Source organism: Habropoda laboriosa, unplaced genomic scaffold (assembly GCF_001263275.1).
Source record: "Habropoda laboriosa isolate 0110345459 unplaced genomic scaffold, ASM126327v1 scaffold148, whole genome shotgun sequence".
Taxonomy (NCBI): Eukaryota; Metazoa; Arthropoda; class Insecta; order Hymenoptera; family Apidae; genus Habropoda; species Habropoda laboriosa.
In genome coordinates, this window is record NW_017100279.1 from 1,628,348 (window position 1) to 1,639,806 (window position 11,459).

General features: G+C 30.8%; 4 protein-coding genes across 4 annotated transcripts in view; 2 read left to right on the plus strand and 2 right to left on the minus strand.

Annotated features, from left to right (window-relative positions):
- Window positions 1–3,444: 3,444 nt before the first annotated feature.
- On the minus strand, window positions 3,445–6,507 carry LOC108573554 (ATP-dependent RNA helicase DDX54). The gene is made up of 11 exons (XM_017936016.1): window positions 6,313–6,507; window positions 5,845–6,221; window positions 5,451–5,766; window positions 5,169–5,379; window positions 4,876–5,102; window positions 4,612–4,803; window positions 4,395–4,530; window positions 4,132–4,324; window positions 3,936–4,074; window positions 3,714–3,867; window positions 3,445–3,629 (listed from the first exon to the last, which is right to left on the minus strand). The coding sequence occupies exons 1-11, from the start codon at window positions 6,505–6,507 to the stop codon at window positions 3,445–3,447; spliced, it is 2,325 nt and encodes a 774-aa protein (XP_017791505.1).
- Window positions 6,508–7,018: 511 nt separating this feature from the next.
- Window positions 7,019–8,128, plus strand: LOC108573549 (60S ribosomal protein L24). Its single transcript, XM_017936012.1, has 5 exons — window positions 7,019–7,051; window positions 7,178–7,253; window positions 7,396–7,481; window positions 7,554–7,715; window positions 7,993–8,128. The coding sequence occupies exons 1-5, from the start codon at window positions 7,047–7,049 to the stop codon at window positions 8,126–8,128; spliced, it is 465 nt and encodes a 154-aa protein (XP_017791501.1). The 5' UTR covers window positions 7,019–7,046.
- A 222-nt stretch (window positions 8,129–8,350) lies between these two features.
- LOC108573553 (lambda-crystallin homolog) lies at window positions 8,351–10,435 on the minus strand. The gene is made up of 6 exons (XM_017936015.1): window positions 10,322–10,435; window positions 9,463–9,650; window positions 9,139–9,347; window positions 8,875–9,032; window positions 8,643–8,785; window positions 8,351–8,576 (listed from the first exon to the last, which is right to left on the minus strand). Exons 1-6 carry the CDS (start codon window positions 10,357–10,359, stop codon window positions 8,356–8,358), a joined length of 957 nt encoding a protein of 318 aa, XP_017791504.1. The 5' UTR covers window positions 10,360–10,435; the 3' UTR covers window positions 8,351–8,355.
- A 615-nt stretch (window positions 10,436–11,050) lies between these two features.
- LOC108573540 (nuclear factor NF-kappa-B p110 subunit) overlaps window positions 11,051–11,459 on the plus strand; it is a 4,214-nt gene continuing 3,805 nt past the window's right edge. Inside the window, exons 1-2 of the mRNA XM_017936003.1 lie at window positions 11,051–11,118; window positions 11,281–11,411. Of these exons, the coding sequence (XP_017791492.1) occupies window positions 11,292–11,411 (120 nt within the window). The 5' untranslated portion in view covers window positions 11,051–11,118; window positions 11,281–11,291. The remainder of the gene's footprint in view (window positions 11,119–11,280; window positions 11,412–11,459) is intronic.

Consider the following 11,459-nt stretch of genomic DNA (forward strand, 5'->3'; position numbering starts at 1 on the left):
CACGGAAAATGTATACCATTTAAAAAGGCTGTATAAATTTTCACTCACGAGTATCTCGTAATCAGCAATAAAATACATAGTACGAAGATGAAGGATTGATATGGCGTGCTCGCCATACTGAGACTGTTTGTTTAACAGCGTTAAACGCGGGGTTACACTTTCCGTATTCCAGAAATTTCACCGTTTACCTCGTAATCGGATCAAGTATCGGAGATGGAGTTACACTTCTAGTCAAAGCGTCTATTCTCGGGCCGCACGGAACTTGATGGAAGTTGAAGCAACGCGTTTCATTATACGAAGTGCAGCGACAGCAATTTTCCATGATGTCGTTGAGCTTGTTTTCACCTGTTCCGTTATAAAAAATGGTTGGTCAATTTTACGTTAATTTTCCGGTATTAGAAATAACCGGAACGCGGGAGAACGCTGGCGGAAAAAGGGTGCACATGGCCGTAAGTACTCGGAGAAAATTGCGCAAATACGCGGAATGTCATCTGAGAGCGAAAGAGGAAAGAAAAAGAAACGAAGTATCTCGTAGAATTATTAAATCGTTCACTGTTACGAATTTCTTGAAAATCGCTAATTGCTGGAACAACGTCTCATGGTTATTTATAAGTCATATTTATAACAAACACTGAGAGACTTTTTATTCATGCATCAGTTCCTGAATCACATGATTCGACTAAGAGAATTCGTTGCTTAATTAGAATTGCGAACGTTCACTTCGAGCGAGCTCTCGATTTACTTCTTTTTTTCCCCCTGGCTGTACGATCGCCTCGTAGAAATTTCGAACTGTCGAAATCAAAGATCTTATGTAATAAATATATTGTATCGTACCACTCGCTAGTAAGAACGCGTCTAAATAGTATCCAACTGTTACAATTCCAAGCTGTCAGCCAATCACTCGAACGTGTGTGCATTGTGCACCAAAGAGAACATACATTTCCGCCACGGAATATATCTACGTTTAATTATCCGATGCATACGCTTTCTAGCATCGAATAACTTTCACTGTTTATCAATATTAAGATGCTTCGCGAACGCTCCTCGAAATACCAAATTTCCTGTGTGACGTGTGTTAACGAATCAACGATCGTTACCGAAACGGTTCATCACGAAAGTATTAACTGGAGGTTAGAATAATGCGTCCAAAGTTCCTTGGAACGTCGTTCGTGAATCAACGGTGAATACAATGTGCACGAGACAGCTCCCTTTTTGCAACGATATGTGTGCAACAGCTCGTATTTTTAACCGTATGACGTAGAAGAGAAACAGTCAGTAACGGCATGGTTGGTGAACGGAAGATCGTAGACGTGACTGTCTGGTTACGAATAGACTTATTTCCACAATCGGTGTCATCGGGATTTGTGGCTGACCAACGGCTGCAACCACCTTGGCACGAATTCCCAATTGAGTGGCAACTGGCAAATTCACTATTCCCGCGCATATCCGTTGTTTTTTCGACCACAGAATTATCGACTAACTGCAACTTCTGTTCGATCTACACTGTCCTGAAACAAAGTATAAGATGTTCCTATCCTTAACCTCGGCCTCGACCTCGATCTTGATCACACGCTAAAACTTCTGCAACGTTTAAATTTCTAAAGATTTTCGACAGATCGTTGAAATTAAAATGTCCAGGGATATTTTTATATAGCGCGATAGTGATCTATGTGTTGGACGTTGCTTTCCTTCTTTGTCAAGAATTTCAATCAAGAGCGTTGTTTAGTAGGTTTGAATGAACTTATTGTTAATACGAGATGAAAGAAGTGATCGTTTCAAAGCTATGCAAAATCCTTAAAGTGATAAAATCTTTAATGTGAATGACTGCCGCGACCTTGCCTCGAAGTTTTCCATCTGCATAATTTGCATCGATCAATATTGCAGAGAATAATTATCAGAACATATGTACTTGTTTTTGCCCACAGTGCGTTCTTTACCAAATGATGTATGAATTCTTATCAATGATTTGCGGGTACTTGACGAATGTTTCGTACAATACATTATGATATCGATAAAAAATATAAAATCGAAAAACAATATAAAACCATGCGAGAACTCGTTTGGCCGAATATCGACTAGTTTCGTATTAAAAATGGAACAAGCCTAAATAAATATTTAGCATGTTGAAAAAGATATGCCTCGCCCTGGTATTTTATGAATTAAATAGCTTTAGGCGCGTTTGTCGATCTTTATGTTTTTATTTGAAATCTTCGATCGTATTAATTTGAATTCGACAAAAGTTTGAATAATACATTCGACTGAAAATATACAATAATAATGAATCCATTAATAGATGTTTAGATAATACATATATATGTATATATAAATAGACGCTGATCAACATTAACCTGTGATTTATGTTTCAGTATCAGCATTTTATATGCCACCAAAACTGACATCAAACCAGTTGTCATCTGTGACTCACGAACAGACTCATAGTGTTTCCTTTCTCTCCTTTTACTTTATCCTCTTAAATCGTGAGCCGTGATTCGATAATACTTTATTGGGAAACGAATTTGAGAAGTAATGAATTAAATATTATATATTCAAAAGTAGTTTCACTACATGAAATACTTTAATTATTTATACATAACACGTGCAATGTACTATATACAACAGTGTTACGTATATTTTGTAGTAACGCGCAACTTGGTACATATTTGTAAAACAATGCGAAAGTATCAGTTTTCAAATCGACGTATACCATGTTAGACCTGTGATGTTAAATAAATCTAGCTGTAATAAAGAGGATAACCTTTCTGTTTCTAAAACATCGAACAACTAATTTACGTGTATCAAATTTTGATTGGTTGTTTGGATCGACAGAATTGACGAATTAAATATCACACACTTTGAACAATTTATAAACTACATTTTTTTTGTAATTATTTCATAAATTAATCAAAGTCACGTAGGAATAAAGAAATTAAATATTGATAATGTTTTAATGTTTGTTTTATTGTTGCTTCTATAAACATAACACGCGGCGTCTAAATTTATATTCTTCTCGGTTCGTGCAACTTTCTGAGGCTTCCATCATTTCGCAGAAAACCACCTACCAACTCTACGTAATGAGCTTCTGACGTAGAACCCAACAATTACGCAAGGGAATTGCAATGATGCAACGGAAATCTTCACAAATTGTATAATACTTCATAATCGTTTTGCGACGACGTTCCACCGCGATATTATTTTTAATTTCATATAATTTGTTTACTCTTCACTTCGAAATTGTTCAATTTAAATAACGAAAGATACAATTTATTAAAAAAGTATATACTTTTTTTTACAGATATTACAATGTTTATATTGATTTTATATTGATAAATATGTAACCGTTGAATGTTAAAGCATGCAAAGGAAAGAGAATAAAACTATTTGTTATTTACATTATAAAATATATTTAACCTTCAGAATTCATACATAAATATAGAAAGTCATATATTAATGTTTCTTTCCACGTTTCTTCTGACCTTTTCGATTTCCTCTACCGTTCCTTTTACGTCTTCGTTCGAGCAATTTACGTGTCTTTAAAATTTCTTCTGGACGTTTCAGTTCTTTATTCTTTATAATCTTTTCCTTTATCTTTTGATTGTGCCGTGCCCAATGTGTATTAGCCGTTGTGTGCACTGAAATAGATAAACAATAATTGAATATAGCATCTATACACATAAGTAATAAACTATTAGATATAAATATTATCCTTCACATACGTTTCTGTACTTGTGAAGGTTCTTCTTCACTATCATTATCATCATTTGTAGCATCTATTTTGGTTTTCTCTTTCCAGGCTGAATAACGGTTTGATTTGTAACTGACAGGTAACCAAGCTCCAGACTCTGTTCGTATTTTACTAACTTTCCGTTCCTTTAAAAATAATATTCATTTAAAATGTTTTGCAACTTACAAATTGTTTAATCATGTAAGGTACGTACCTTATTGGTGGTAACCATTTTCTTTTTCTTGCGATCCCATTTTTTTATTTGCGTTTGAAGTCGCTGAGATTCTTCGTTATCTGCAGTTAAGTCCATTTGTACTTTTTCCGCTTCCGTGTTGAAAGAATTAACAGCTAAACTGTAAGAAAACGGATAAATATAACTTATCGTTAAAATTATTTTACTATAAACTTACCCTTCTTCTGTGTGTTTATCTGGGGCAGAATATGGAATAAAGAATTCTTCGTCGCGTGTTACTAATCGTTTCTTTTTTTTAGAAGGTTTATATAAATCATCTAGTTTTCTTTTCTTTGGAAGTACAATTGTATTAAACACTGCATTAATTTCATCATTTGTACTTGATGGAAGATTCACTTTTTTAACCAAATCTACAATATATTATTAATAATTAAATGGAAACTATATAGATCTCAGTAACTTATTAAAGTATGTACCTACCTTCTGAATTTTTTCTAGCTTCTACCTCTTCTGCTTTTCTACGAAAATTTGTAATATTTTCTTTATGTAACGTACGTTTCTTTTTCATAACCTGATAGTCAAGTGATGATGTTTTTGCTCCAATTTCAAAAACCGTCTAAAAGAAAAAAGTATTTATATGTAATAAAGCAAAATAATTTATACAATATAATTAATGCAAATTTGAAAGATTACATACCCCTTGTGGTTTATAATTTAATATTTTCGATAATAAATTCCTAGTATTAGAAGAAATATCTGAATATTCTGGTATAACACCTGCTTTGCCAATGTTTAACTCTTTAACCCTCTTTATACTGTCCGAAGAAGGTGCAGGTCGTGATCGAATATATTGTTTATATGCATTATCACAAACTTTTTCCATATTTTTCTGTACATGACACAAAATTATTCTGTACAAAATTATTAATGTGCTTTAAACAAGTAACTTAAAAATACATACGAGATCAGCGGAACAATTGTGCCAATTTATTAATTCCGCAAGCTCTTCTTCTATCATAGCTTGTGGCATTTTACCAATAGCACCATCTGTATTCTCTAATGACCCAGAAAGAGGAATAATACGCAATGAACGACCAAGGAAAAGATGTAAATCTACCAAATAAGCATATTCATCTGGAGCCACGATATTATACGCAGTTCCAGAGCGACCTGCTCGCGCACAACGACCTGTTACAAGAATTATTAATGTTATATATACTTTTATGCAATTTTGAATCTAACCTGGTTGCTTACCTACTCTATGTACAAAGAGCTTTGATTTTGCAGGAAAGTTAAAATTAATTACATTATCCAGATGTGGAATATCTAGACCTCGAGCAGCAACATCTGTTACTACTAGAACTCTAGCTTTTCCAGATTGAAATTTAGCTGCATTTATTTTTCGGGCTGCTGGATCCAAATTGGAATAGATAAACGTGTTACAAATTCCTGCCATCTCTAATACCTATTCATAAAATGTAATTATTATACATGCAACTACACATTAAAATTAGAATGCAATTTTCCCTTACATACCTGATGAATATATTCAACATGATGCATTGTTGCAGCAAATATTACCGTTTGAGCATCACTTTTAATAACGTTTTTTAACAAACATAACATTACTGCCAGTTTTTCTTCTGCACGACATACTATAAATGAAAGTGTTAATTGTTCTGGTATTTTACTTTCTACATCTAAACGTAATAAAACGGGATCAGTTAATCCAGCCCTTGCAAAATCTACTAAAATTTTAGGTAATGTTGCAGAAAACAATAATGTTTGTCGCGATTCAGGTAATCTATTTGCAATTTCAGTAATTTGTTCACCAAAACCCATCTCAAATAATCTGCAACAAAATTTATCAGTTATAATTTATGATGCTTAAAATAAGGATTATATGTAATATTGGAAGCAAAATTTTTACCTATCAGCTTCATCAAAAACCACATATTCAATATTATTTAATTGTAAATCCATCTCAATGCATATATGTAGAAATCTTCCTGGTGTAGCTACTAATATATCAGGATTTCCATGAATTGCATTAAATTGATTTTCCATACTATCTCCTCCCAAAATTACAGCTGCTTTTAGGCCTGTGAATTTGCCTATTTCTTTTACAAACTTTAATGTTTGTAATGCTAATTCACGTGTAGGTGATAAAATTAAAGCTCTTGCACCAGCTTTTGCTTGCCTAGCTTTAAGTTTTTCAAATAAAGGAATTAAAAAACAAGCAGTTTTTCCACTACCTGTTCTAGCCATTGCCACTACATCACGACCTTCTAAAGCTAAAGGAATTGTCTACAGAAACACAATTTATGTTAACAAAAGGTATACTAGCAACTGAGTTTAAAAACCATTTAGTTATTTTAATCAACATTTTGTAACTTACTTTTCTTTGTATAGGTGTTGGTATTTTATATCCGCGTTTTAATATACCTTTTAATACAGGGAAACTAAGAGCCATAGATTGAAATCCACCTGATTTTTTACATGCTTTCCTTTTCATATTAGTAATTTCGTTTTCTTCATCATCATCACTTATTTGATTCGGATCGCCAAATCCCACAATATTTGTGTCTTTCATTTTTTAATTTTATAATTTACCTTGACGATAATGTACATTTAACAAGTAACCTAAAAAATATACCACTTAACACGTGGTATTATTTTATAGTTATAACAACTATAAATTAACAACTATAAATTGCAGATATTTTTAGCTTACCTATTGAATGTCACAACAAATTCTATTACATAGTAATAGTTACAAGTTGTTTCTTATAATTCATTATTATCAAAAAAAATTTTTACTTTTGTTATATACGTTAACTTAGCAGTCAGTGCTTTCAACTTTATAAAACTATGTGTATTGTATTCAATTTATAGAAACACATTTTTACTTAAACTCTTTAAGATATACATACTTTATGTTATATATTTGTTATTACATTTATCAATTTACTTATGCTTCCCATTATTTTTAGTTTTTAAATAATTAAATTTAATCTAAAATATGTCAAATTTAGTTTTAGAATATTGGTACTGTTTGATGCACACGCAACATACTATATGTACAAGAAATCGGCCATTTTTGTGAAATCCGTGTTTTCTTGGTAACTCAACATGAGGTAAATGAAAGTTTTAATGAGATATATATCCGTCAAATTAAGTACAATCGTTTAAAATGTTTTAGATATACTAAAGAAATTGAGTCATTAAAATATTTTTAATAAATATGCTATCAATCTTTTTAGGATCGGACTTTGTGCATACAGTGGATATAAAATATATCCAGGCCATGGTAAAACCATGGTTAAAGTAGATGGAAAAGTATGTATAATGAAATTTATATATATCTATTGTTATAATGTTACAGTCTAAGCTATCTATTTTAGTTACTTAGTAATCAAACACCATCAATTTTTTGTTTTTCTTACATTCGTTTGCCAACCTTAACCTCTATGTCTTTTAGACATTCACTTTTTTAAACTCAAAATGTGAATCTGCACATTTAATGAAACGTAATCCAAGGAAAGTCACATGGACTGTACTATACAGGTATGTTTACCATCAATTGTTTTGTATTATTCAAAATGAAAAGTAGACATAGAATGTAATTTAATATTACAGACGGAAGCATAAAAAAGGACAAGATGAGGAACAAACAAAGAAGAGGACAAGACGTACTCAAAAATTCCAACGTGCTATTGTAGGTGCATCACTTACAGATATTTTGGCAAAACGTAATATGAAACCAGAAATTCGGAGAGCACAAAGGGAACAAGCAATTATGTAAGTATAATTTATATGTAGACACAAGAATGTAATTTTATTATTGCATTTCATGTTATAAATAAAAGCAACTATTATAGACATCTGTTCCTTTGACATAGTATTCCATATCATGTTTGATTTCAGAATGTCTTAGAGTAACTGGATTGCTTCACCCAGAATTGTATATTTTTTTACACTGTCTGGCTTTTGCGGATTCAAACAATTTTAATAATATTGTACATATCATTACCTATATTTTTTAAAGTGTTTAATTCATGTTAACTTTTGATTTCAGAGCTGCAAAGGAACAGAAAAGAGCTGCAAAAGCAACAAAGAAAGCAGTTGTAGCTCCTAAGACAAAGACTTTGCCAAAACATAAAGCTGCAAAAGTAACACAAAAGTCAGCTCCACGTGTAGGAGGAAAGCGTTAAATTTCAATACTATATAAATAAAAATTAACTTTCTATTTAAAAAATGTATTTTTTATTTCACTGGAAAAATTTTTTTAGGAATTTAGGTAATATCGATATAATCAACGATTTAAACTTTGTAAAGTGTCGATAAAAATACTTAACATAGCAATTAATTTTAAACATATAAACCAAATTTTATTGGTTAATATACAAATTTTAGTTTTAACGCAATATCGATGGGTTAACTATTTATTTTTCTTATTCATTTCTTTCTTTAATAAAGATAACTTTGTCAAAGCTTCATCTCTCCATGCACGCCTTTCTTGAAGTTTATCTAGTGGACACATCTCATTTAATTCATTACTAATTTTTTCCGCCATTTCACCTTCAAATTTAGGAACTGGACCAAACGTCATGCTTGTATCATAAATTGAATTTTTGTATGTTTCGCAATACTTTTTCATTCCTGAAAGAAATATAGTATAATAAAATAATTTGATAAACCTATATTTTTAACAATAAAAAATGTTACCTTCTGCATTTAAATGCGCGGCTTCAAAAGCTCCAAGGAATGCATACCGCATTCCGAGACCTTCACTCATAACTGCATCTATATCTTTCGCACTTAATATTCCATCGGCTACTAATCTCCATGCTTCATTTAAAATCGCATATCTAGAAGTACATATTAATTTTTTCCAATAAATGTTTAGAGATTATTTAAGAGATCCGGACATACGAATTTAAATAAAAAATTTCCGTACTGTATTCGGTTCAAAGCAAATCCATCAATTTCCTTACTGAATACAACAGGTGTTTGGCCTATTTCACTCATAATAGCCTTTGTTTGCACTGGTACATCAGCACGTGTCCATGGAGCAGGTACAATTTCTACAAGGGGTACGTAGTAAGGAGGATTCACCTATACATAAAATAATATAAATGGTTAGTCATTTTTAGGAATTTTTTAAACTGTAAGTTTCTTTATTAATCATTATTTCATACATATAGTTCAAAAGTATACGTACCGGATGCGATACAATAACTTGTTCACGATGTTTTAACTTTTCACTAAATAAAGATGGACGGAAAGTAGACGTTGAAGAAGATAGAATTACTTTATTATCGACTACGTTGTCAAGTTCATTGTAAACTTTAAGTTTCAATGGTAAATTTTCAGGAACACATTCCTGTATAAGTTTAGCGCCTTTTACAGTTTCAGTCAAATTAGATGATCCTGTTAATAATTGTTCAAATTAATACATAAAACTTTTTAGTTGCCATTAATCTTTCAATCATTCTAATTTTACGTATAGTTGATTACAAATTTATACACAAACGTGTATACAAACCTTTAATTAATTTAAATTGTTGATCCGCGGTAAGTGTGCCTCTTAAAAGAGCGCCATTTTCGAGACGTTTCAATTGCACATGAATATCTTCAAGGGCACTTAAGATTTGTTCTTTTACAATGTCATAAATAATCACTTCGTAGCCTACACTAGCAAAAAGCATTGCCCAGCTTCGACCGATTAAGCCGCTAAAATAATTATTATATCGTTACTATATTATAAATTTAATTAATGTGTCCAATATTAATCATATTCTATTCTTTTGTGTTAATTATTTACTATTAACTATAAAGCTGAAAAGAGACATTACATTTAAAATATTACATCTTTAATGGCACATTACGATGTAAAAAATTTGTAAAAAATGTTTATGTAATTCTACACTATTTATTTTTGTTTAACTATTCGCTATTATCTTATCAGAGGAGTAATCTATGAGGGCATCAGTTGTTGGGTTTTTTGGTGAACTATCAGTTAAAAACATATCGTAGATAAACGTAATTTCCAATATTATTTTCCTGTAAGAAATGTCTAATACAACTATTACATTATCTTTCTTGTAAATGTCATTTTATACGTTCACTAAAGTATTTTTGTACTTATTATTGCATTAAATATTATTGCTTTACATTTTTTAAATAATAATTGATAAAAAATACTAAAGAAAAACAGTGTTATAACATTATGAGATATCATAGTAGGATATCAAAATTTGTATTTTAATTGTTGGTAGTTAAAGTGACTTTATTTTTATTATAAAAGAACGAAATTCTATGAAATACAATTGGATATAAATAGTTTTATTGTTTATTTATTAATTCTTAATAAAATCAATTCTATAAAGTAAAAGTCCAATTACCTGCCAATAATACCAATTTTTTCGTTTTTCGCCGACATTATGGAGCAATTAAATCGCTTTAAAAGATTTATACTACTACAGAACTTGAGATTGAAGCGTATGTAACACGATGTTTGACACCACGTAACTCGCCTTCCTTTTCTAAAGCGTATATATATATAATCATGAGATATCCCCACCACGGACATTTGTTTTCGATTTGTAAGACATGGTTCCAATTGTATTCAAACATTTTTAATAATATTTATTAGTGATCTGAAAATTTTATTTATATATATATATCAAATTATGTAGAATTAAAGTACGCTATCATTTAGAATCATGAGTACATATAATTTCAAGATTCTCAATATTTTTATTTACAAAATTCGTGAAAAGTTCAGACAACGTTGAGTGGGTTCTTTTAATTACTTGCTACAACCCTTTTCTTGAGAGAAACCTATTTTGAAAGAATAATTGGTTATTGTTAATTAAGTTTATGCGGGGAAAAACCTACACTGACGTCAAGGTTATAATATGACGTAGTTATTCAGATAAGTAATACCGATGTTCGATGAGTACGTGAACGTCTTACGAGTCACATCGTGTTGTCAAAGTTTGTTTCATTTGTCAAACTTTTTTATGCTTAATATTTGTTATTTATAAATTTTATTATATCTGAAGTAGTGAACGTTTCTTTATTTGTGTGATTTTTTTCCAATAACGCATAATGCCTGAAGTTTACGGGAATATAACGTTAGAGAATATTTTTTATGGGAATATTTGTGAAAATCAGGAGTTCGTTCCTCTTGGATATGGTAATTCTCATTTTATTTTTACTTTACTTTTTTAAACGAATACGTGATATATTTATTATATTAATCCTTATTATTTTATGTATTAAGTTTTCAAGTAAAACATGGTCCTTTTGTTTGTCTTAATTGAAAAGATGTGTATACATGTATATCTTTTGATTTAAGAATTACAGACAATGAGCAATCAAGGTGTTTATAGTCCCTATAGTGGATCTCAAGCAACAGCAAGTGTTGGGTCACCAATGTCTACTTCATTGTCACCATTACATGGTACTGACTTTATATCAATAAAAAATGCAACAGGTATAATATTTTATAGTATATAATATATATTTTCTTTTATG

Bases quoted from the DNA above. Each gene is read 5' to 3' on its own strand.
- LOC108573554 (XM_017936016.1), bottom strand. From the start codon at position 6,507: ATGAAAGACACAAATATTGTGGGATTTGGCGATCCGAATCAAATAAGT. The intron at 5,103-5,168 runs GTAAGCAACCAG...TTCTTGTAACAG, and splicing joins GCTCTTTGTACATAGAGTAG to GTCGTTGTGCGCGAGCAGGT. The intron at 4,804-4,875 runs GTATGTATTTTT...TGTCATGTACAG, and splicing joins ACAATTGTTCCGCTGATCTC to AAAAATATGGAAAAAGTTTG.
- LOC108573553 (XM_017936015.1), bottom strand. From the start codon at position 10,359: ATGTCGGCGAAAAACGAAAAAATTGGTATTATTGGCAG. The intron at 9,348-9,462 runs GTTTGTATACAC...AATTATTAACAG, and splicing joins ACAATTTAAATTAATTAAAG to GATCATCTAATTTGACTGAA. The intron at 8,577-8,642 runs GTAACATTTTTT...TATTTCTTTCAG, and splicing joins CGCGCATTTAAATGCAGAAG to GAATGAAAAAGTATTGCGAA.
- LOC108573549 (XM_017936012.1), top strand. The intron at 7,254-7,395 runs GTATGTATAATG...TATGTCTTTTAG, and splicing joins TGGTTAAAGTAGATGGAAAA to ACATTCACTTTTTTAAACTC. The intron at 7,482-7,553 runs GTATGTTTACCA...TTAATATTACAG, and splicing joins ACATGGACTGTACTATACAG to ACGGAAGCATAAAAAAGGAC.